General features: G+C 43.2%; 1 protein-coding gene across 3 annotated transcripts in view; it reads left to right on the forward strand.

Moving 5' to 3' along the window:
* Positions 1-24,709, forward strand: part of COL4A2 (collagen type IV alpha 2 chain) — a 259,647-nt gene that overhangs the window by 151,863 nt on the left and 83,075 nt on the right. For all 3 annotated transcript variants that reach the window (XM_074990097.1, XM_074990108.1, XM_074990087.1), the window contains exons 5-15: positions 2,092-2,226; positions 2,317-2,361; positions 5,877-5,993; positions 8,014-8,085; positions 10,474-10,509; positions 10,617-10,679; positions 11,264-11,299; positions 12,246-12,287; positions 15,521-15,610; positions 20,252-20,296; positions 23,974-24,036. In XM_074990097.1, the coding sequence (XP_074846198.1) occupies positions 2,092-2,226; positions 2,317-2,361; positions 5,877-5,993; positions 8,014-8,085; positions 10,474-10,509; positions 10,617-10,679; positions 11,264-11,299; positions 12,246-12,287; positions 15,521-15,610; positions 20,252-20,296; positions 23,974-24,036 (744 nt within the window). The remainder of the gene's footprint in view (positions 1-2,091; positions 2,227-2,316; positions 2,362-5,876; positions 5,994-8,013; positions 8,086-10,473; positions 10,510-10,616; positions 10,680-11,263; positions 11,300-12,245; positions 12,288-15,520; positions 15,611-20,251; positions 20,297-23,973; positions 24,037-24,709) is intronic.

The following is a 24,709-nucleotide window of genomic DNA, read 5'->3' on the forward strand; positions in this document are numbered from 1 at the left end:
CTGTGCACCCAGAGTTTATATCATGGAATAATAAGGGGAGAAATTATTGCTCCACATTCCTGATCCTAGAACCCACCTGCTATCTGTGGACCTATTATAGTTATTCAGTTGTCCATATATAGACACATATACAGCACAGGTAGGGTTGAGCAGGATAAGGCATTGAGCTGATTTGTGCTCAGGTGTTTGTTGATTCCTTTGTCCATCTCAGCATTTTTCTCATTTTTTTGGCCAGTATAGGAGCTGACATATGTGGTGGGGGTGAAAAGGCCAATGCTTTAGCCACAATCCCTACCGCCATGGTGATTTTGTTTCCTGAATAAGCCATTGTAGAAGGAAAGGCATAAACTGAGTCTTGGTTAATAATTGTGAATAAATGGAAACAAAAAAGTACATAGATTATCTAACAATAATCTTCCATTATTGGCCACTTGTAGATCACAAGCATATATCATATTTTGGTTGGAAGAGTAATTTTGTTTATTTTATTAAAACCCCTGGAGTATTTCTCTTCAGGGCTACAACTGACAAAATATAGTTATGAAGAGAGGAGTGAAAATTTAAAAAAAGCAGAAAATTTGTTATGTCACATGAGTCACAGGACCGAACCTATGATACCAGATAAAAATTGCCGAAAACTCAACATGTTGTTAACTGTCTTGACTACTTTCTGGATCCAAGACCCTGATCCAGTTAATCAGTTTTATTTCTTTTTCTTTCTCTAGTCCAGTGGCATTATATGAAAATGGCACCAGTATTCTTCACAGGGCCCTTTGTTTGGGACATTTGCTATATCTTTTATTGAAGGGGAATAGTTTCAGAGAAGTGAGATGGGGAATATGAGAATGATTTCTATTATGCTAATAATTTCATTCCATTTGTACACATTTATGTTAGTTTTATAGTTTGTACAATTCCTTCCTGCAGTACCTAATTTGTGCCAGGGCTTACCATGGCTGAGTCCCAGCACTTTTAGGTTTGGCAGTTCATAATAACTCCAGCACCTCTGGGCTTGTTGCCTCAGTTATGAATGTAAAAAAATGACTAGATTTCAGGAATCTATTTCCTTGAGCTTGACACCTTTTTCATTGCAAATTAAGCACTGCCTTGCTGGGTGGCCTGTTATCATGATTAAGCAGATTTCCCAGTTAATAGAAAAGATTGTTATTAATTATATTGTATGTTAATTGACTGGTGCTACACAGAACATGCAAAAACTGTAGTTTCAAAGGAGACATTTTATATTTGGAATCGTTCTCAAAGTGCTGTCTTTCACTAATCTCTGACCTACTGAGTCACATCAAAAAGAGAAAAACCTGGCATCTCAAGCCTACTATTTATTTAGGTCTGAAAGTGATCTTTCCCCACAATTTGAATTTAAATGCAATAGAAAAGCATAGTGCTGGCTGGTTTCTGTTGATCCTTGTGATCTGCCAGCCTGAAGAGAAAGAATTATATGCAATGTTTGAAGTGGCCTGAGTGGCATCATTAATGCTGAACCAACAGTGGAAGAGATTTTTTGAGACTGGAGAAGCCTCTGATCAGTTCTTCAATGTATGTAATTACCATTCCCTACCTGAGTACTCGTTTCTATATGAATCATACTAGTCATCTTCAGGCATCATAATTAAGTGGAATTACCATCACAAAGAAACAAATTCCTGCTGTTAAGTATCTGGTTTGATTTGAAAGAAACATCCTAATTAAGTGAATTTCACATTTAAGCACATTTCAGTTTCCTGGAATGCACTGTAACTGGACCTGCTATGGGCCTTATTTAACAGAAACCAGCTCTGTTTAGTCTGCAGATAACATTCTTTTCACAGCATGACAGTAAATATTCAATGATGAGAATTGTTTTATTTTAATATATTGGCTTTGTCATACACAGTACTGTTGCCTGTTTAGCTTCTGTGTGTGTTGCTCTCATATTATTTTCACCAAAGAACCCAACCTGCCAGTCTAAGGCGAGTTGGATGGTTTCTTTCATCTGTTTAAGGGAGGGGAAAGGTGCCATTATAATAGAGCTAAATTGGTGATCCCTATTTATCACAATCTTTCCTAATGCAATGCTTTTATTACTTTCCTCAGGGTCAACCAGGGCTACTTGGACCTCAGGGATTCCCTGGACCTCCAGGATTAATGGGTATCCCAGGTTTACAAGGTCACAAAGGTCACAAAGGTGAAAGAGGACAACCTGGAGTAACTGGACCAAAAGGAGAAGTGGTAATTTCAAAGCTTCACATATTTTATCTAATATCTAAAGAAGAAAATACTGGGGTAATTCTTTGCTTTAATTATGTTGTCTCATTTTAGGGGTTAAGAGGAGTAACTGGTTTTCCTGGTGCAGATGGCATTCCTGTAAGTAGCCCTTCATTTCATACAATAGATATCAAGGATTCCTGAGGGTTATTTAACACTTGTAAACATGTAGACTATTTTGAAGTTACCGAGTTAAAACATTTATGTCAAACTTTGTCTTCAGCTACATGCCAGCAATCCAACACAGGTTAATGAGACTTGTTAAAATGAATGCAGTTGCAAACATGTAACTGAGAAGAAAACTGTACTTCATTTCTCTTCATCTCAGATCATTAGGATTCAGTTGCGTGCTTTCACAGAGAATCTGCACAAAAGGGCTGAAGAGGAGGATATATCTGTGAGAGTTGCTTGAAAGAAAGGGACATGGTCCGTGTAGTTAGCCTCTCTCATCACACAGGGGAGGGGTGGGACAAAATCAGGTCCCTAATTATTTCATACTTATAAATGACTTTGAAAATGTCAGTGGTTATATGAATGCTGAGTATTTACTTATTATAAGTTGCAAGTGACATGAGTTTAAAAGCTTTCATAGGTACTTCCATACTGTACAACTTTGAATAAATTGTCAGTCTATGGAAGAAAACCATTGAAACGTTTCTAAAACGAAAACCGTAGTACATTCATGGGAAAAAGTTCATACTTCAGCTTACTCTGCTTTCCACTTTGTGGCAAGAAATAATAAGCAGACAACTGTGAGTAACAGGAATCCCTGGATGGATTTACCAGAACTTTGTTTGCAGTGCTATCTGTCCTCTGGGACTTTCTCTGCCACCCACACATGCATATCCACTCTTCTCTCACCCTCTTTGTTCCGCGTATACTTTCAGAGAATTCTCTCACACTCATCCTCTCGTTTGTCATCCTCTCCCTCTGAAAGCCAAAGATGGGAATCCCCCTTTGCCGCCGCACTGGAAGCCCTGCAGCCCTGGGTCCTTATCAGTCCATGCCTACAACTTGCACTGACTTCAGTGGGGTTTGCATGCATACTACTGATGTCTGTGCAAGAGGAGAGTAGTGTTCTGGCTGCAAGAAAATGGGGCTTTATTGGAACACTTGCCTGCTGTGAGTCTTAGGTGGGCCTCTTTCCTCCAACCTGCACTCTCATGCTCTTCGTCCCCAATCAGATGCCTTAGGCCAGGAACCAATGGTAACTGTCTGTATGTAAACAGGAATGGATATGAACCCACGAGTGGCTCAGCACGGGCATGTGAGGCTGATGGCCAAGAAGAGGGAGATGAGGACCATGAAGATAGGGGGAATGCCTGTGCTTCATGGAGGAAGACAGGCAATAAGGCAGGGGTGGGCTAAATATAGCCTGCAGGCCAGATCCTGTCTGCCACACCATCCTGCCTGCCCCTTTTCCTCCCGACCCTGCCAGTCCAGGGGGAGGAGGGGAGATGCTTTGCACACCACCCTCTCCCCCAGCAAAATTTTGCAACCCCCATTGGCTGGAAACCAGCCTATGGGATCTCCCTCTTTGCAAGACAGGCAGCACACAAAGTACTCCTCCTCCTTCTGGACTCACAGCATTCAGAGTCAGTCACATATGCCCCCCTGCAGCTCGTGCAGGGACATGGGAGCCAGGGACCCTGGCTGAGGGCCCAGGTGGGCTACTGGACAAGCACTAGTCTGGTAAGTGCCTCCCAGCCAAAGTCTGTCTCTGGCACCCCAGCCCCTCTCTCCCTGCAGCCTTCTGCCCCCGTCCTGCACCACTATCCAACATAACCCAAACCCTCAGCACCCCCACTCATGCACCCATAACCCCTCCCTGACCTTGCACTTCAATCAACTACTCCCAGTCACAACCCAAATCCCTGCACCCTTCCCGCACCCCTCCTTCAGATCACAACTCCCTCTCAGACCCTCTCCGCCTCCACCCCATCCCTGCCCCAGGTCACAACCCCTTCCTTCATCCAAACTCCCTCCCAGATCCCGCATCCCCTCCCATAGCTCAGTTCCTTACCCCAAACCTCTTCCTGCCCCCAACCTCCATCCCAGACCCTGCACTTCCTCCATGGATATGACGGAAGAGTGTAGGCCTTGACCACTTAACATAACTCTTGGAGTGGCCACCCATTAAAAATTATTGCCCACCCCTGCAGTAAGAAGTTCTCTTTCTGCTTGGGTGAGGGAACAGGAGTGAAGAGGAAAGCACAGCTCCAGCTGGGGGAGAAGAGTGAAGAGATGTGGGGTTCTGAGCGTACTTGGCAGCTCTCGTTCGAATTGCAGTCTTTTATGGAGCGGACAGCTGCATGAACAAATACGGGTTGAAACTGTCTCGTCCAGCACTCTCTCATTTGGCACCAGGACAGCGGGTGCTGCTGGACCAGAGAGAACCTGAAACAGGCTGACAGGCCCGGAGTAGAGCCCCACTGGTGCCAGCTGCCCCTCTGTGGGGAGTCGGGCCGGGGGTGATGGGCAGCCCAGTTGGGGTCATGGAGCCCCATGGGGAGCCCAGTTGGGGGCAGGGAACCCTGCTGGTAGCCCCACAGCAGGGAGCAGGGCCGGGGTGAGGAATCCAGCTGGGACAGGGATCCCCACAGCAGGGAGCCAAGCTGGCCCCACTGGCAGCCCAGCAGCAGGGAGCCCCACAAGGAGCAGAGCCTCCCCAGGCAGCCTGGGGGAAGGGAGCAGGGCAGCAGCCAGGAGTGAAGCGCAGCCTCTCCTGTGAGCCAAGAGGCCTGACCTCACCTGGTCCAGCAAATTCTTGTGCTCAGGACCACTCGGGTCCTGGACATGCCTGACCAGGGATGTACAACCTGTATGTGATTGCCTTGGTTCTCTTTGACATTGGTGAAAATCAGGCATAATTAACTGCAGCAAAATTAATGGAATTACAGTGGTGTAAATCTAGATTAGGGGCCAGCTGAATCAGGGTTCATTTTTTTTCTCTCACTTCCAGTGCCCTAAAAGCTGGATACTGGTACTTCCACAATGTCACATATCCCTTTGGCTTGGATGTATATTTTTCTCTCTCTCCATGCCTATGTCCAATGCTTGCTCTTTTTTTTTTTCGTATTCCCATGGCTGAGGCTGCCGAGGTGCCAGTAGTCAGTACCAGCAAGTACCAGCACAAAAAAAGCACTGCATATGCCACAGAGGCATCACAACACCCAGACTGGCTTCATACCACTTGCTAGAGTTCCTTTTTCTTTCCCCTGGAATGGAAGTTGTTCAAAGCCGGTCAGAAACTTTTCTTACCAGTCTTTCACGCCAAGGTGCTGAAAGCAACATTTCCTCAATAATCCCAGGCCCTGATACGCTCTGAAGAAGCGCCCTTAGTTGTTTAGCTCTTTGTTTAACAGAAAGTGCATTGAGAATAGTTTTCTTACCCTTTCCTTTGCCTTTGATTTTTTTCATGCTGTCTGGGCCATCTGGTTTGAGCTGCAGCTAAATAAAAAAAGCACCGTCTGTGTTGCTTTCTTTGAAAATTGTAGTTTCCCATGGATCTAAGCCTTGGGCTGATTATGAAAATGTCTGAAAACTGTATGAGCACTGGAGAATAAAAACTAAGAACAGATGGATAGTGAAACACATTTTTTTATTCTTCGCAGGGTCATCCTGGGCAGCCAGGATCAAGGGGGAAACCAGGTCTTGATGGCTGTAATGGGACCAGAGGTGATGCTGGTGAGCAGGGAAGACAGGGGACCAGTGGTCAACCCGGTTTCAAAGTAAGTAGCTAATAGGAAACGGGTAAACTAAATTAAATTAATCATTTTGATTAATTTAACTGTCTTTTTCAGGACTGAAATTAAAAACTCTTTAAGCCAGATTCCCTATCTAATCTGTGTTTATCTCACATTTTAATTGGTTTTCCAGTGAGTTTTGGTAGTGCTTTTAGGTTTTGGGCCCTTTATTTACAGGGGGTGAGCTAACAAACAGCTATATGGATTTGCCACAGAAGTTAGTTATGCAAAACTGTGAAATTAATTCACTAAAGTGTGGAGGGTCTACTTAAAACCTCCCCATCATGCAGGTCCCATAGGGAGGTGGCTTGAGGGAACCACAAAGCAGCTACTACAGTATATCAGTACTCATAAACTGAAATTTTGATGAAAAATGTTTATACTTTTTTTTCCACAAAAAGTTTGTTATTTGGTTCTAGTGGCTTTTCCAACCTCCATAAGCAGAGCAGAGGGAGTGCAGCTGTCATTCCAGCTCATAGGCTGGAATAATGAATACAAGAGGGCGATCCTGAGGCCCACAACCTAAGCTCTCAGTTCAAGTCAGATTTCTTTCCCTCCTTTCTGCACAATTCACCCATATGATCCGGATTATTTATGCTTTGTACGTGTAGCATGAATCTCCACCATTAGTCACAGTCACTGATCGCATACTGTAATTTGCATATATACCTATGAAATTGCTGTTGGATATGATTCATAACTTTCAGGTCCTGCCTTAGGCCAAGGCAAGCAAGGTGACTGCCTTGGGCCATGCCTTCAGGGCCCTGAGCAAGGCTTTGCTGTCAGTGAGCCATCTTTGTCCCCGCAAACTCTTTGGATGGGCCTCATACCTTTAAATGTATAAGTAGTCATAAATGCACCTATAAAGTTTGTGACTGATACTGAGCTTGGAGTGTTTGCAAGTGCTTTGGAGGACAGGGTCAGAATTCAGAATGATCTGGACAAACTGAAGAAATCGTCGCAGGCAAACAGGACAGAATTCAAGAAGGACAAATGCAAGGTACTCCACTCAAGAAGGAACAGTCAGTTGCACACATACAAAATGAGAAGTGACTACCCAGTAAAGAGTACTGTGGAAAAGGTCATGGAGGGCCACAAGCTACATATGTGTCAACAGTGTGACACTGTTGCAAAAAAAAAGCAAACATCATTCTGGAATGTGTTAGCAGGAGTATCACAAGCAATACACAAGTAATTCTGCTCTACTCCAGGCTGATTAGGCCTCAAAGGAAATATTGTGTCCAGTTCTGGGCATCACATTTTAGGAAAGATGTCAACAAGTTGGAAAAAGGGTGGAGAAGTGCAACAAAAATGATTAAAGGTCTAGAAAACATGACCTATGAGGGAAGATTGAAAAAATGAGTTTGTTTAGTCTGGAAAAGAGAAGACTGATGCTAAGAAAGTTGACCACAGATAAGCAAAACAGGCATATCTATGCTCAGCTAACTTGTCTGTCTATACAGGGGAAGGTTGACAGGAGAGTTTCTCCCTTCAACCTCCCTTAGTACAGGGGTTGGTTGCGTCCCCTGAGAGCTCGATTTCACGTGTCCATACTAGATTAATGAAATCCAACCCTGGAAGATCAACCCTGAGTGGGTCAATCTTCCATGATAGTGTAGATGTAGCCTAAGGGGGTAACAGTTTTCAAGTACCTAAAAGGTTGTTACAAGGAAGAGGGAGAAATAATATTTTCCTTAATCTCTGATAACAGGACTAGAAACAATGGGCTTAAACTGAAGCAAGGAAGATTTAGATCAGACATTTGGAAAAATTTCCTGTCAGGGTGGTTGAGCACTGGAATAAATTGCCTAGGAAGGTTATGGAATCTCCATCACTGGAGATTTTAAGAGCAGGTTAGACAAACTTGTCAGGGATGGGCTAGATGATACTTGGTCCTGCCATAAGTGCAGGGGACTGGATTTCATTATCTGTCAAGGTTCCTTCCAGTCCTGTGAATCTGTGTCTCTATGTCAAAAGCTTTTTTTTTTTTGTCCTTTCAATTTAGGGAATCCAAGGACCAAAGGGTCAGAAGGGGGAACCTTTCGTATTGCCTCCTGAGGTAGCAAAAGGATTCAGGGTATGTATCAATCACTTGTGAACTGATGAGTGCTCATGTGCAGCCACTCTTGCATTTGGCAGAGTGGTTGGGGTGCTTTCCGCTGGTGAGTCAAGTTTCTTATTTTTCTGTATGCATTTTGCATGGGGGATGTTATTTTTCATTCTTCTGAGTATTATGAAATCTAACTGACACCCAGGGAAGAGGGTCCATTTTAATTTTTCATAGCAAAAATACCCCAGCTACATATCGACTCTGGGTCTGCTGGAAATTTACCACTGTGTCTCATTTTGAAAATATTCCCAATGTAGTGTTTATAAAATGTGAGGTGTGCAATCATTATAACTGAGGAGCTTTCCAGTAAATTCAAAGATTACAATAAGGTTTTGTAACCTTGATATAAATCATTCACAGCAACAGAATTCCTTTTCCAAAGAATTGAATATGAGTATTTTTTAGTCTCATTTTCCATATAGTTTTCATGTGATCTGCAGGAGTTACACCAACTTTTAATACAAGTGTGTGTTTGTGTATATATATATATATATATAGGTTCTGATATAATCTATGAGAACAAAATATTATTAATAAAGATGGTTGATGATAGCTGTATCTATCTTAGACAAATCTAATAGGTCTTGTAGTTTTTGTTGTTTATCCTTTGTATTAACTTGAGTGTGGATGTGGTTGTGTATGGAAAAAAATATAACATTTTATAGTTTTAAAGTATTAGATTGTTATTATAAGTGGTTAGAAAGGGCAGGGCAAAGGTGGAAGGGATGGGGCCTACATCATTTGGCCCTCAAGATTCCCTGACTGTGGTGCTGGGATCCCATCCCCCTCACAGCCACACTCAGCAGCACTGCCACATCAATTCAAAGGGGCCCAGAGCTCTGGCCATTGCCGCTGTTACTTTGGCAGCAACAGCAGCCACAGCTCCTGGCCCCTTTGAAATGCCAGGCCCAGGAACAATTGCTCCCTTTGCCCCCCACATCCACCCTAACTGTCAGCTGGCCCAGCTATGCCTTCTCTGCTACGGTTGGAGGAAGGGACACATAGGTTCGATATACTAGTTGTGCATTAACTAGGGGTTTCGTTTATGCAAGCAAAATTCCCAGTTGGGTGGATAACCTATATTTCTGCCTGATTTGCATCAGTGGAGCATCATAAAACGTCCAAAGAAGGAGCCAGAATCTGGCTGTAGATTTTATTTTCTTCTTTTTCCTCCATCAAAAAGATTAATGAAAAGAATGTGTTGTGCTAATAATAAGATGCCAGCATTTTTAGGTTACTAATTAATACGTAGTTTATATTTTTCGGTGAGATAGTATTCTTTTCCTTCTAGAATAATTTTCAAATCCAATAATAGTGCTAATAATTAATCATTTATATTTAGTTTATTTCATGTATCGGATACCTGATAGTTAGATAATGATAGCCATACATCTGTTTGGTTTTACCATGCTCCATAAATTTTCCCATTAACTTTGACAGAGATGTTGCTATAGTAAGGAACTATTCAAAATTAGTATATTTTTGTTCAGCCTTCCAAAAATATTTCAATGTATTCCACAGTCAAAAATGTGATTTCTAAAACAGTATACTCCAAGGCTGTGTCTACACTACAAAAATAACTTTGAAGTTGCTTACTTCGAAGTACGACTTTGAAGTAACAGACTTCGAAGTTGAGCATCTACACACACCCTACTTCAAAGTTAAACTTCGAAGTAGGGCACTATTCCACTCCCGGGAGTGGAGTAAGGACTTCAAAGTTGGGCTCCCTACTTCGAAGTTAACTTAAGGGAAAATGTGTGTAGACTCTGTGCTGGCTACTTAGAAGTAGTGCCTGACTTCTAAGTTAACTTCAAAGTTAGTTTCTAGTGTAGGTGCACCCCAGGTGTTTTGTCTATGTTTTAAAAAAGGAAATGGTCAAAGAAACAGAATCATATTCTAAATGCAGTCTACTGAGTCCCTATTTAATTACTTTGTTTGTGCATATCCTTGTTAGACATTATTTACATTTATAAAGTGGGATTTCCAAAGGAAGTTAGTCATTCATTTCCCATTTTATTTCAATGAGATTTGGGTACCTAACTCACCAGCCACATTTTGAAATGTCAGCCATTCACATAGATAGATATCTGTGTCTATATCTATGTCTGTCTATAACACTTTATACAGAAAGTATACAATTAACATATAACAAAATTGAAATGTCTATATTAATATTTATATTGAATTTATCTTTATATAAAGATTTAAGGTCCTGTTTTTAGACTACAGTCTGATGATTTAAAATAGTTGCTATGACTGAGAGAATGCTTTTTAAAAAAAAGTGAGCTTGAAGATGTATCATTCACTGTCATGTACAATACTTACTGAATCTGTAACTATTTTTGTCTTCATTAGGGAGATCCTGGTGATCCAGGATTGATGGGCTTTCCAGTAAGTTGCTTTTCACCAAATGTGATGATTTATCAATATGTTACTAATAGCAGCAATCAAAACAACATCCTCTGTTGGTTTGTTTAAGTCATTTTTGTCATTTCTAGGGACCTCAAGGTGCTTCTGGTATTGTGGGTTTTATCGGTCCAACAGGAGAACCAGGAGGACCAGTAAGTATTCTTAGGCTATGTACTCCTTGAAATGAACCTGACAGAAGGTTCATTTTAGCAGGACCTCTTTTTTTGTATCTTAGGAGCTAGTAGCTGTGCAATAGCAAACAGGTTTAAGTGTGACAAATAGGCTTTTCTAAAATCAAAGCAGGCATTACATTTTGAAAGTGAGCAGCAGTGCATGACCCTGATTCCTCAGGGATCAGCACTGAAAAATAAAATTCAGAATTTTCAATATATATTGCCCAAGTTATTTCAGTTATATTGTCTTGTGAAAATTTTAAGTTCCCATTGATTGAGCTACGAAAGTAACTCCACGAGTTCCAAGTAACCAGCAGCTTCCTACCCCCCCAGAGCCAGGAAGATGGTCAAATGAGCTAAGCTATCATGTTTCAGTAACATTTGGTACAATAAATATAGCTAATATGCAAATATTGTTCACTGTCTGAATGCTAATGAATACCATATGTTCTGAATGAACGCTTATGTGTTTTATAGAAAATACTTAGTGTTACCAAAACAGCATTCATGGAAAAGGCACTAATTAGAAGAAATTTATATTCTCTTCAATTATATTTATACAGGGACGAACAGGGTCACCTGGACCCCCTGGAGCACCAGTAAGTCTTTGTCTGAAGACCTGTTCTCACATATTTCACAGGACATATTCCAAGTCAATGGTCAGATATCACAGGCTTCAGCTGATGTGCTAAGTCAGGCCTTTAATTATCACAGAGAAAGGATAAGATGATATCTTTTATTGGACCAACATCTGTGGGAGAAGGGGGCAATCTTATAAGCTACAATGAGCTCTTCTTCGGGCCTACAGGCTATAGTGATTACAGGCATGCCTAGTGAACTGAAGATGTTGTGAGATGTGAAACCCAGGATGGAGGCTAGCTTCAGAGCCCCAGTGCCAGCCTTAGCCACAACTTCAAAGCATTGTCTATGCCACTATGTTTCAATTACTTATATGCTACCAACTAGCTCAAGTCTGTCGACTAGATCTGGGAGACTTTTTCCCGCTCACTTCAGAAAGGTTTGTAGACATACTCTTTAAGCCACCCATGTGCAGGAGAAATCTTCCCTGCGTGGTTAAAGCTGCTTTAGAACCAAATTAAATTGCTGGTGTGAAACACAGGAGTCCCACCAGACCAAAAATCTGTCCATACGCAGGAGATCTTATTTTATCTGAGAAAATACACAAATTCCTAGTTCCAATGTGTTGTTCACGTGGGTAACTTTGTTTAATAAGTAGTTCTGTTAGCCCTCACAGATTAAATGTGCAGTCTTCTCACATTGTTACTCAGGAAAAAGACTGCCTAAAAACACTGGAGCGGTACTGTCAGCATGAGATTTTAATTGCAACCTTCTTTTTAAATGTTAAACCAAACTGACGTGTTGAGTTAGAGCTGGACTGTTACATGATTGGAATTCTCTATTGATGTCCTGATAACCTTTGCCCTGAAACCTCCTTTGGTTATGTACTTCTGGAGTGTCTTTCATTTAAAGTTATTCTGTAGAAATATTGTATAATTATATTACAATGATTTATTTTCTTTGCAGGGCGAAAAGGGCCGTGATTTTTATGGCGCAAAAGGTGAAAAGGTAAAGAAAAACTAATGAAGTAGTATGAGCACCATAAAACAGCTTGGTGGCACAATTTTTATGAAGTCCAATATTATTTTGTGAGTATATCTTATAATAAAAATTCATTCGTTTTTAAATTTATGATGACCAAAGTAGTAAACATTGTAGCCTACTCTCCGGATTGTCACCAGAGTGATGCCCTATTACTCCCAGGAGGGTCCCACATTGCAGCAAGGTCAAGGAGGGGGGTCCAAATGAAGAATAATCCTAAAAGTCCTCAATGGCAGAACAGGCGGAGGCTAGCGAGGGTAATGCTACAACAGCTGTTAAAGCAGATGAAGGCTGCAGCAGACACGAGACTCCCAGTTGTCGTGGATCCCATGCCATTGGACCTTGGCCTTCTGTCCATAAAGGGTCATGTGCTGGCTGCAGTGCAACAGTCCCCCCATGTTAAAAGAAGTCATACACAGGCATCTTCCTCTGTGTACTTCTCTCCTAAACTTAAGCCCTACAATGGCAACAGAATTGTGAAATCTGGAAGCTGTTAGTCGTGGACCAGCACAAAGGTGGTGAATGTATGTATTAGTTGTTCTGTTTCAAGGACGGAGGTGGTAGAATGGTCTGGTTGCTGCATCCATGGGTGAGTACCCCTATTTAGGGTCCACTCTGCTTACCCCACATGAGTGCCCTAAACATAGTGCACCTCAACCCCGCCCCCCCTCCCCGCCTGGATAACTTCATCCAGTGGATTCATCTCTATGAGGTCAAAATCAAAAGGTAAACTTTGGACCATGGAATGTTCAGACACTAATGGGACAACCCAGACAGTGGGCGACCCGAGAGATGCACAACAGTTATAACCCACACGCTGTAATGGTTCGACATTGATGTAGATGCTGTGGCAGAAGCGTGTGAACCAGAAGGACGGCTAGTAGAAGAAGGCAGGGGTGTACTTTTTGCTGGAAAGGAACCCAAAGGAAAAATGAATTCATGGAGTAGGATTTGCTCTCAAGAACAAACTGACAAAGATCCTGTCTGAAGTTACTGTCAGCATCAATGAGCATATCATGACTCTCTGTATGAAGCTTTCCAGAAACCAACAGGCAACCATCGTGAGTGCTTATGCACCAACTCTAGATGCCAAAGATGAGGTGAAGAAGTTCTACACCCAATTAGACACAGTCTTGAAAGATATTTCCATTGAATCACAGCACCCTATGGACCGTATTCTCAAAGATTGTCTGCCCCAGAAAATTCATTAGCATCTTGAGGCTGCTTCCCAGCAACATGACTGCTACAGTATTGAGCAGCAGTTGGTCCCAAAGTGAGCCCTTTGATGTCAAAACAGGAGTCAAAAAGGCTGCGCCCTTGTCCCATCATTGTTCTGCATCTTTGTAGCCATGACCTTTCACCTCATTGATTGTAAGCTTCCAGATGGCATGAAGACTGTCTACAGAATGAACAGGAAGCATCTCAGGAGACTGAAGGCTGAAAGCAAGACCTCAGTCATGGAGCTCCAATATGTGGATGACAAGATGGTTGCTGTCAGAACACTTCAGACCATCCTAAGCACCTTCACTGAAGCATGTGAGAATCTCAACCTCACACTGAATGTCAAAAAGACCAAGCTGCTCCACCAGCCGACGCTGACAGGACAATCTCATGTACTGTCTCTTGAAGTCAAAGGAGCATTTCCCATACCTTAAAATTCATCTTTCTGCTAAAGTTGACATTGGTGCAGAAAATCCAGCATCGTCTGAGCTGTTCAAGCTCTGCTTTTGCCTACCTGAGAAAAAAAGTCTAAAAAACTGGTACATCTATGCCAAAACAACGCTCTTGTATACCATGCAGTGCTCATTCCAGCACTGCTGTGTGCATGTGGAACCTGGACAACACACGTGGCATTTGAACAATATCAACACTGCCTTAAGAGAATCCTAAATATCTCTTGGAAGGATTGGCGCACAAACACTAGCATCCTGGAAGAGATGAACATGACCAGCATTGAAGCCATTATCACTCACCAGAAGCTTCGTTGGACTGGTCATGTGGTTTGGATGTTGGATCAGCGGATCCCAAAACACATTCTATTTTCATAGTTGAAGGAAGGATGGAGGAGCACTGGGGTCCAGAGGAAGCAACATAAGGGACATACTGAGGACACACATGAAAAAGTAGGGTGTTGGTGTCAGCACTTGACAGAATCTTTCCCATGACCATCCCCAGTGGAGAGCTGTAATCCATGAGGAGGTGGCACAATTTGAGAAGTCCTGCTGCAGCACAGATGAAGAGAGGCAGAGAAGAAAAGAGCAGGAAAAACTGCCTTGCACCCCTCCAACAGCTACTAACACCTGCCTCTTCTGTGATAAGACCTGCGACTCCAGAATCAGGCTGATCAGCCCTCAACAGACTCACAAATAGGAGGATGCAATAAAGACGTTCTTCTCATTGTCGAGTGACCACCAAGACAGGACTGCTTGTTATTTGTGAAGCTACAGATAAATATGGCTACCCCTCTAAGGGTATAAAGGAAAGTCTTTCTTGATTGACATGACGACATCTTACTCGTTATCAACTGACTGCCAAGAAACATTGTAGCCAAATGGTCTTGTACATGTCTAGGTCTTACTGGGCTTTCATACCAGTACAAATCAGAAGAAACTCTGTGGAACTCAGAGAAGTTAGATGTGCATCAGAGACAATCTTTATAGTTTATTCTAGAAGTATGCGGCACAATGGAAAATATTGGCACTTCTTCACTTAGTGTGAACCTGATTTTTTTTCTTCTTTGCCAGGGCCTTCCTGAGGATGTATTTCTATGTACAGAGCTGTACCAGCACAAGCATACCAGTACAGCTGTCCTATTGTAGCACCTCTGTTGAAGACACTACATTCCAAAAGGAAAGAGCTCTGATCTTGGTGTAAAAAAGCCACCTCTGTGAGCAGCATCAGTAGTGTTAGTGGGAGAAGGTGTGCTCATGAATGCTTCCATTGGTGTAATTTATGTCGCTCAGAAGAGTAAAACAGTAGTATCAGTGAACAGTGTAAGTTTTGACAACACTGGCTGTAGTGGAGTCACAGTCGTAGACTTCCATAATTGAAACTCTAGATATTATAAACCCCTGTCGCTCTACTTGGTTCTAATTTAGACCATAGACCTAAATTTAGTAGCAAACTGGGCACCCAGTGCAAGTCTACAACTTACAGTTATTTTAGATGTATCTAAGCCTATTTATATGGTTTTCCAACAGGGTGAAAGAGGTCTTCAGGGTCCTCCTGGGCTTGCATCTACAGTGGAGCTGATAAGTCTCCCAGACACACACCTGACATCAAAATACAAGGTAATTAACAGCATTATGTTACAGCATGTAGGGTATTGAGTTGAATCCAGATAAACAAAACTTAGTTCTTATTCAAGTGTGTTGGTGGCAGGTTTGCAACATAATAGTGAATATTTGGATAAAAAAGGGAGAAATACCTGCAACAGGTCATCATACAGACAGACAGACCAATGCCTTTGGTACTCGAATGAGATTGCCCTTTCTTTGGGGGTGAAAGACTTCTTATTAGTATTTTGGCTAAAATCACTTACAGTCACACTTACTGTGTTTCTCTTGAAGTTCCCTAAACAAATTTGTTCCTTTTCTTCAAGCAAATCTTAACTCTGCTCCGCTTAATGTCACCGATATTTTCTTATTTATGATCACCAAATTCTGTACAGAAAGCATTTGTATTTGTCCAACAGTCAGTGGTATTGATGTATTTTGACAGAAGCATAAGAGTAAATATACTGAAGGAGAGAATTTGAGTTATTTGCATCTATTCATAAAATGTAGGCTTGAGCGTCTCCTTAGAGTGACTGCCAGGGCTTACTCCTCTGTACATAGAAACCCTCCTACAGTAAGATTCAGCCTGTTTACAGAGATGGCTCTTTGCAGTCAGGAAAGATGTGCCCTGCCCTGCATGTAGTGTTGCATCAATCACCATCTTCTAAATTATTTTTGTTTTTGTTGTTAAATCACAAATCTGAGCCTAATAGAGGCCAGGTGGCTTGGGCACTGTTTCTCCACCCTGGGCTGGAGGGGTAGGTAGTATAAAATCGTAGAAGGTTAGGATTGGAAGAAACCTCAGAGAGGTCATATAGTCCAACTATCTGCTCCAAGCAGGGCCAATTCCAGCTGCACTCATCCCTAGCTGTACGAGCACAATTGGTTCCCAAATTTCTGCTTGTAGGTGAAAACTTGTGACAAGGTCACTAAATTCTCATTAAAATACATGTAAAAATCTCAGATTCATTCCAAGTGCTCGTAACTCGGCAAAAGAGTGGTAGCAGGTGGTACTGCTTTTGAAAGATAAGTGAACCTTGGGTTGCGGGGGTTGGGTTAGGGTTAAAGGCTGGGGGCAGTTTGGGGCCATGGGTGGGAGGGAGGGTTAAAACCTAGTGGCTGGTTAGATCCATTGGTGGGGGGAGTTTAAGGCTGCAGCGGGTTGGGTACACAGGGAGGATGGCGGGGGGCTTCAGACTGCTGTGTGTTGGGGACATGGAGGAGTGAAGCTTCAGGCTGCTGTGGGCTGGGGCTGCAGGGAGGGCAGGGGGTTCAGGCTGAGGCAGGTTGGGGCTGTGGAGCTGACAAGGGATTCAGGCTGCAGCAGGTTGGGTCTGGGGGGAGGGCGCAGGGTTCAGGCTGAGGCGGATTGGGTCTGCAGGGAGTGGAGTAAGTCTCATATTAGCGGGGTGAAATTCACTCGTCTAATGAACAAAGGTAGGTATATGTGACCCTCATTTTAGTGAGTACTCATAGGTAAAGTACTCGTTTAACGAGAGTTAAGTGTAAATCACTCCAGCGAGGGCTTCATCGAACCTATTCTTAAAAAACTGAATGGAGGTCTCACCACCTCCCTAGTCAATCCGTTCCAGTGCTTCACTACCCTACTACTGAAATTGTTTTTCCTAATATCCAGCCTAGCTCTCCCTGCCCACTACAACTTGAGACCATTGCTTCTTGTCCTGTTATCTGCCACCACTGAGAACAGGCTGGCTCCTTCCTCTTTGGTACCCCCTCTGCACTTTCAGGGAACTGAAGGCTGCTATCAAATCCCCACTTTCCAGCTTAAGTGTAGGACTTTACACTTGTCCATGTTAAACCTCCTCATATTTCTTTTGTCCCAATCCTCCAGTTTGTCTGGTCACTCTGGACCCTCTCTCTATCCTCCAGTGTATCTGCCTCTGCCCCTGCTGAATGTCATCCACAAACTTGCTGAAGGTGCAAATCAACCCATCCCAGATCCTTAATGAAGAAGGTGAACAAAACCATCCCCAGGACGAGTCCCTGAGGCACTCCACTTGATACCAGCTGACAACTAGACACCAAGCCATTGATCGCTACTTCTTAAGCCCAACAATCTAGCCAGCTTTCTATCTACCTTCTAGTCCATTCATCCAGGCCATACTTCTTTAATTCGCCGGCAAGAATACAATGGGAGACTGTATCAAAAGCTTTTCTAAAGTCAAGGTGTATCAACCTTTCGCCACTTTCCCCATATCTACAGAGCTAGTTATCTCATCATAGAAGGTAATCAGGTTGGTCAGGCATGAATTGCATTTGGTGAATGCATGTTGACTATTCCTGATCACCTTCCTCTCCTCCAAAAGTTTCAAAATTTGTTCCTTGAGGACCTGCTGCATGTTTTTTTCCTGGCACTGCGATGAGGCTGATTGGTCTGTAGTTCCCTGGATCTTCCTTCTTCCCCTTTTGAAAATGGGCACAACATTTGCCTTTTACCAGTCATCTGGGACCTCCCCCAGTCAGCAGTAGTTTACAGAGATAATGGCAACTCTGCAGCTATCTCAGCAACCTTGTATGCATTAGATCTGGTCTCATGGACTTTTGATATTCAGCTTTCCTTAATAGTGCATCAGTTGCTTTGTCACCATTGAGGGCTGCTCACCTCTCTCCATACTGTGTTGCCCAGTGTAGCAAGCTGGGAGCTGACTTTGTCTGTGAAGACCAAGGCAAAAAAAGGCATTGAGTGCTTCAGCTTTTTCTGCATCATCTGTCACTAGGTTGCCTTCCGCACTCAGTAAAGGTCACACACTTACCCTGACCTTCTTCTTGTTGCTAAGATACCCGTAGAAACCTTTCTGCTATCCTTCACATCCCTTGCTATCTTCAATTCCAGTCGCACTTAGGCCTTCCTGATTCCACCCCTGCATGTTCAAACAATGTTCTTATACTCCCCCTTAGTCATCAGTCCAAGTTTTCACTTCTTGTAAGCTTCCTCTTTGCATTTAAGTTCACAAAGGATTTCTCTGCAAGCCAAATTAGTCACCTACCATATTTGCTATCATTTCTGCATATTGGGTTGGTTTGTTCCTGTACCCTCAATATGTCTCCCTTAAAATACAGCCAGATTTTCTGGACTCTTTCCCCCGCCACAACCCCCAATCAAATTAGCCTGCCAGGGGATTCAACCCACCAGTTCCCTCAAAGTCAAAGTCTGCTTTTTCTGAAGTGCAGGGTCCATATTCTACTGCTCTCTTTTTCTTCCTTTGGTCAGGATCCTGAACTTAACCATTTGCTGCCCAGGTTGACAGCTACTTCTACCTCTCTACCAATTCTTTCCTGTTTCAGGGCAGCAGGTCAAGAGGAGCATGACCTCTAGCTGGGTTCCTGAGAACGAGCACAAGGAAGTTGTCCTCAACATTCTCCAAAAACTTACAGGATTGTCTGAGTCTCTGATATTAACCCAAATACTCTCTACAGGCTCTTCTCCAGTTTTATACTGTTCTCTTACACACAGTGCAACTCCTCCACCTTTGCTCCCCCACTTCTTCCTTCCTTCCTTCCTGAATAGTTTATATCCATCCATGACAGTGGCTCCAGTCATGAGAGTTACCCTCCACCCCCCAAGTCTCTGTTATTCCAGTCACATCCTAGCTCCTTGACTGTGCCAGGACTTCGTGTTCTTCCTATTTGTTTCCCAGGCTTCTCACATTCATGTGCTGGCACCTAAGATAACTAGCCGATTGCTACTTATCTTACTTAGTTATCTTGCAGTGTATTGATATTTTTTGGAAACTTCAACACCTTGTGGCTAGACCCCCTGCCAAACTCATTAAGTTGGTGACAGCTACACAGACCCCATAACTGATAAAATGGCAGGTACTCACAGTCTGTGAGTTTTATAAAGTAACAGCTGGACTGCCAAATGGAAGTACAGCGTGTGAAATACTTTTGCTTGGTCTTTGAATCGCCTTTTCTCCTCACAGCATGCTGTCTTTTCCTGTAGTAAAGCTGAAAGGGGCTGTCAAGTCCTGAACAATGGATTGTGGAGTAGCCACTGGTCCACTGCATAACTGATTTCCTCATGTATGGTGATAAAAAAAAATAACCTTCCCCTGGAAAATAGCTCATCCGTACAGAGGAAGAGCTTGTAATATGTGTTACAGATCACGTTCTCTGGATTGCCTTAGAAAACAAATATTGTTGGAGAAGAAAATCTGAAGTCAGATAACTTTTATCTCCTAGGGAGAAAATAAAATAAAAGGAGATGGAGAGGTCTAACCACAATTCAAATAAAGTGAAGGAAGAGACAAAATCTGAGCTAAGCTCCTCTCTGTAGGGGATAGAGTGAGGAACATTTATAAGTATTTGCAGTCATTTCTGTGGCACTCATAACTGTACAACCTGAGCTCTTCCTAAACATGTCTGACTTAAGCCTTGTAACATGAGGTAGGGAAACTTGCATGTTTTTTCTATATGAGCAATATGAAAAAATGTATCTCTTTTAAAAAAAATTACACCAAAAATATTTTCCAACAAATTATCAAATAAAATCACTAAAACTATTTGACACATGCATTTAAAAACAAATACACTGTTGATCAGATCTCCAAAGTAATGCTTTTGTTCACAACTCACAAGTAATGTTTTTTATTTTTTCTCTTAGTAAATAATCTTTTCTCTTTTTTTCTTTATTAGGGTGAAAAGGGAGCAAAAGGAGAAGAAGGAGACCGTGGGACACAAGTAAGTCAATTGAAAAAAACCAAAACAAGTCTAGCACTGGGGCTAATATTGGTGCATTCCACCTTTGAAATGGTATGGGAAAAAAATAAAACAACCTAACATGACCGTATCAGCTTTTTTGTTCATGTCCCTGAGATTAACCATGACAGGCCATATCATGCAATGAGATAGGGCTGATAAGGCCTGAGCTGTAGTATTGTTACCAGTTTTGGGTGCTGCACTTCAGAAAAGATGTGGACAAATTGAAGGAGGTCCAGAGAAAAGCAGTTAATTTATTAACGATCTAGAAAATGTGGCCTATGTGGAAAGATTGAAAAACATGGGTTAGTTTAGTCTGGAGAAGAAAAGACTGGGTGGACATGATAACGGCTTTCAAATACATAAAGGGATGTAACAAGGAGGCAGTAAAATTGTCCTCCTTTTTCTCTGAGCCTAGGACAAAAAGTAATGGTCTTAAATTGCAGCAGGGGAGGGTGAGGTTGGACATTATAAATATTCCTAATTATCAAAGTAATTAAGCATTTGAGCTGTGAAATCTGGTCTCCCCCAATGGCATCTGTTTTGTTTCTGGTTTTTGGTTGTTTGTTGTTTTGTGCTTTCACCATATGCTATACAGAATTTCACCAGGGAGACAAGCATTTCTTAAACTGGGGGGCCTGGCCAGAGAAGGAGTTGCAGGTTATTTTAGAGGGGTCATGGTATAACTTCTGTGCTGCCATCAGACCTGGGCATCTGGAATTTGGTGGCTGTTGGTCAAGTATCCAGTTCAAAGGCAGTACTCCTCCAGCAGCAGGACAGAAGTAAGGATGTCAGTGCCATACCAGGCTAGCTTTACTTTAGTGCCTCTGGCTTCAGAATTAAGCAGTCAGAGAGTGTTGGCAGCTGACAGGTGGCCCAGTTCTGCAGGCAGCAGTGTGGAAGTAGAGATGGCAATGCCACAACATGCCATCCTTACTTTTGTGCTGCTGCCTGCAGTAGCTCTGCCTCCAGAGATGCGATCCCAGCCAGCAGCTGCCGATCTCCAGCAGACCAGCTATGAAGGCAGTGCCGTCCATCACCAGAAGCAGCACAGAAGTAAGGGGAGCAGTTCCGCAACCAACCTTACAGTCACCTTACAACTCCTCCACAGCTCCTTTTTTATTTAGGACCCCTACAATTACAACACAATAAACATTCCAATGTAAATCGCTGATATCATAAAATTTATGATTTTTAAAATCCTGTGAAATTGACCAAAATGGATTGTGACTTTGTTAGGACTCTAGCTATTATTTAATACTGCCTTGAATGCAAAGGCTGGTTAAGATGAATTTTTGAGGTCTCTTTGGCTATGTCTACACAACAGCCTAACCTCGAAATAATCTACACCATTTCTGCAGCTTACTTTGGGTCAAGTTCAAAATAGGCTATTTCAGCATCATACGCTGTCTAAACAGTGCCACATGTCCAAACATCCCTTACTCCTCCTGCCAGGAGGCATAAAGGCATGTGGAAATAGTGGACCTGTTATTTCAAAAAATACCTCAAAATGATGGGTGCGTTGAGTAGACGTGGGGCAGCTATTTTCTGATGCTGCTATATCCCAAAATAGCTCCCACTGTGTAGACATAACCTTCGAGACCTACAATTCTGTGATTCTAGGTTTCTGTGATATTTAGAATGGAACGCCCATTGCAATCATTTTTATGGGCTTGTCAATAACAACTTTTTTCTCACAACTGATTTTTGAATTTGCATGTTAAATGTTACTACATCTGTTGTACATAGCATCCCTTAAAATTACAATAAATGGTTACAAGTACTAATTTCCTTGACCCTTCCTGTTTGCCCTCCAGCCTGGGTATAGCATAGATATGACTTTGGTGTCATTGATGGCTGAATTTAATAATCAAGTACTTAATATCATAGAATCATAGAATTCTAGGGCTGGAAGGGACCTCAGAAGGTCATCTTAGTCCAGCCCCCTGCCTAAAGCAGGATCAACTTAAATAACTCATACCGGTGAGGACTATTTCAAGCTGGGACTTAAAAACCTCTAGGGATGGAGGTTGTACCACTTCTCTAGGTAACACATTCCAGTGCGTCACCAACCTCCTGGTGAAATAGTTTTTCCTAATATCCAGCCTACACCTCCCCCTCTTTAACTTCAGACAATTGCTCCTTGTTCTGCCATCCATCACTACTGAGAACAATTTCTCTCCATCCTCTTTAGGGCCCCGCTTCAGGAAGTTGAAGGCTCCTATCAAATCACCCCTCACTTTTCTCTTCTGCAAACTAAATAACCCCAAATCCTTCAGCCTCTCCTCAGAGGTCATGTGCTCCAGCCCCCTAATCATTTTCATTGCCCTCCGCTGAACCCACTCCAATGCATCGACATCCTTTCTGTACTGGGGGGGCCCAGAACTGGATGCAATATTCCAGATGTGGCCTCACCAGTGCCGAATAGAGGGGAACAATAACTTCTCTAGATCTGCTGGAAATGTTCCTCCTAATGCACTTCAATATTCCATGAGCCTTCTTGGCTACAAGAGTACACTGTTGACTCATATCCAGTCTCTCATCCACTGTAGGTGGGAGCTACTGTAATAAGTTTGTTGGTCATTTCATTTAGAGCTTTCAGCAGTCCTTGACACCAAAGAGTGAGAGATTTTGTTAACTCAGCTGCAGAAACTAGACTGGCTGGATAGTTTTGTTCTTGGTTGGCCGGGCACCTGTAGCTTTGAGAATTAGGCAGGTCTACACTAGACCTGAAAGTCAGTCCTAGATACACAATTCCAGCTCTGACAATTGCATAGCTGGAATCGACTGATCTAGGATTGACTTATCTGACCTTCCTCACTAAGGGAAGTTGATGGGGTAGACTCTCCTGTCGACCTCCCTTACTCCTTGCTATAATGAGGTGTATAGTTTGATTTCATGCATCCCCACTGACCACGCAAAATTGAACCCCAAAAGATCGACCCTGACTGATCTGGCAAGTGTAGAAGTACCCTTAACCACTCCCTAGCCCAGGGAGTCTCCCATAGAGGGTTCCATAAGGCTCTATTCTCACAATCCTCCCTTTTAATTGGTACATGAGCCCCTTTGGGGAGGTTGCAATTTGGGCAGTGTTGCCTTTAGTATACATGTGGTAGCAAATTCTGAGAATACTTACCAGTTTTCGCACTGGTTTTACACAGGTAGAATGTCATTCACTTCAATAGCATTATTTTGGATTTATGCCTTTGCAGAAAAGTGCAGAATGCCTGTGCCTGTCTCATTTTTATTAAACATGGATGCTGACTTATCTGTGTTTTCTCAATATCTGTTTGAAACTGGGATATGGATGAGAGCTTATATGGCTAGCTGGTGAGGCAGTTAAAAATAGTTGCTTTGGGTTTTTGTCAGAGTAGCAACGTAAAGGATACGTTTGCCTGTGTATGAGAGAGAGGGGGGAATCCATCTCTTTAAGGGCTTGAACTTGGAACTCTTATGAAGCAAACAGACAGAACTCAAAGATAATAGCTCTTGCATGAACTACAGGATCAGGTCTGATCTTTACACAGACCATGTGTTTTCACTTGCACCTATTATCCGCCTCTGCATGCAGTGTATTGCTCTTCTTCTCATAAATGCATTCATAAATACATGCTGTAAACTTAAGGTGTTCATCTAAGTTCTTCTGCAATGTTTTCTAGGGCAGTCCTGCACGAGCAGCGGAAAAGGGAGAAGAAGGAATAATGGGTTTTCCAGGACTGAGGGTAAGTTGTTCATTACAGGATTAATTTGTCCAGGGGCAGAGAGCCATCCAAAGCCTGTACAGTCATACCCTGAGATACACCCATTCGGGTTATGAGAATTCAAGTTTACAAGGAGTTTGATTTAAAACCCCTACCTCGTCTTCTGAGGCATTTCCTCGAATTTACGAGGACCAATTTCAATTTCATGCACCTCAGCGGGACGCGGACGCCCTGCAGCGGGAGAAAGGCTGCGGCTCCAGGCAATGGTTGGCCGCAGCTGCATCTCACCCAGTGCATCTCTCTGCAGCGCCTGGCGGCCGTTGCCCGGAGCCCCCGGCCCAGCCTTTACCTGTGGCTGGTCTGGGTCTCCTCCTCGGCACTGCAGCAGCAGCGCGCCCTGGCCCAGCTGGCAGCTGCGGGATCCCAGGTGCTCCCCCGAGACGTGGCTGCTGGGCATGCAGCCCATCCCAGCCACGCCCCTGCCGCTTGCTCCCCAGGCGGCTAGGGGCCCGCTGCTGCCCGCCCTGCGCAGCTGTGCCTTGGGCGCCGCTTGCTGCCTGTGGCATTCCTTTGCATTTAGCGCCTCGGCCGCTGCTGGTGGGGCCTCTCCGCCACGCAGCCCTGCACAAGCAAGGCATTGCCCCTTGCCAACTGGGGGCCTCCTGTGCCTGCCTAGCTCCCTGTGCAACCAGCC

Source organism: Carettochelys insculpta, chromosome 1 (genome assembly GCF_033958435.1).
Source record: "Carettochelys insculpta isolate YL-2023 chromosome 1, ASM3395843v1, whole genome shotgun sequence".
NCBI lineage: Eukaryota > Metazoa > Chordata > Testudines > Carettochelyidae > Carettochelys > Carettochelys insculpta.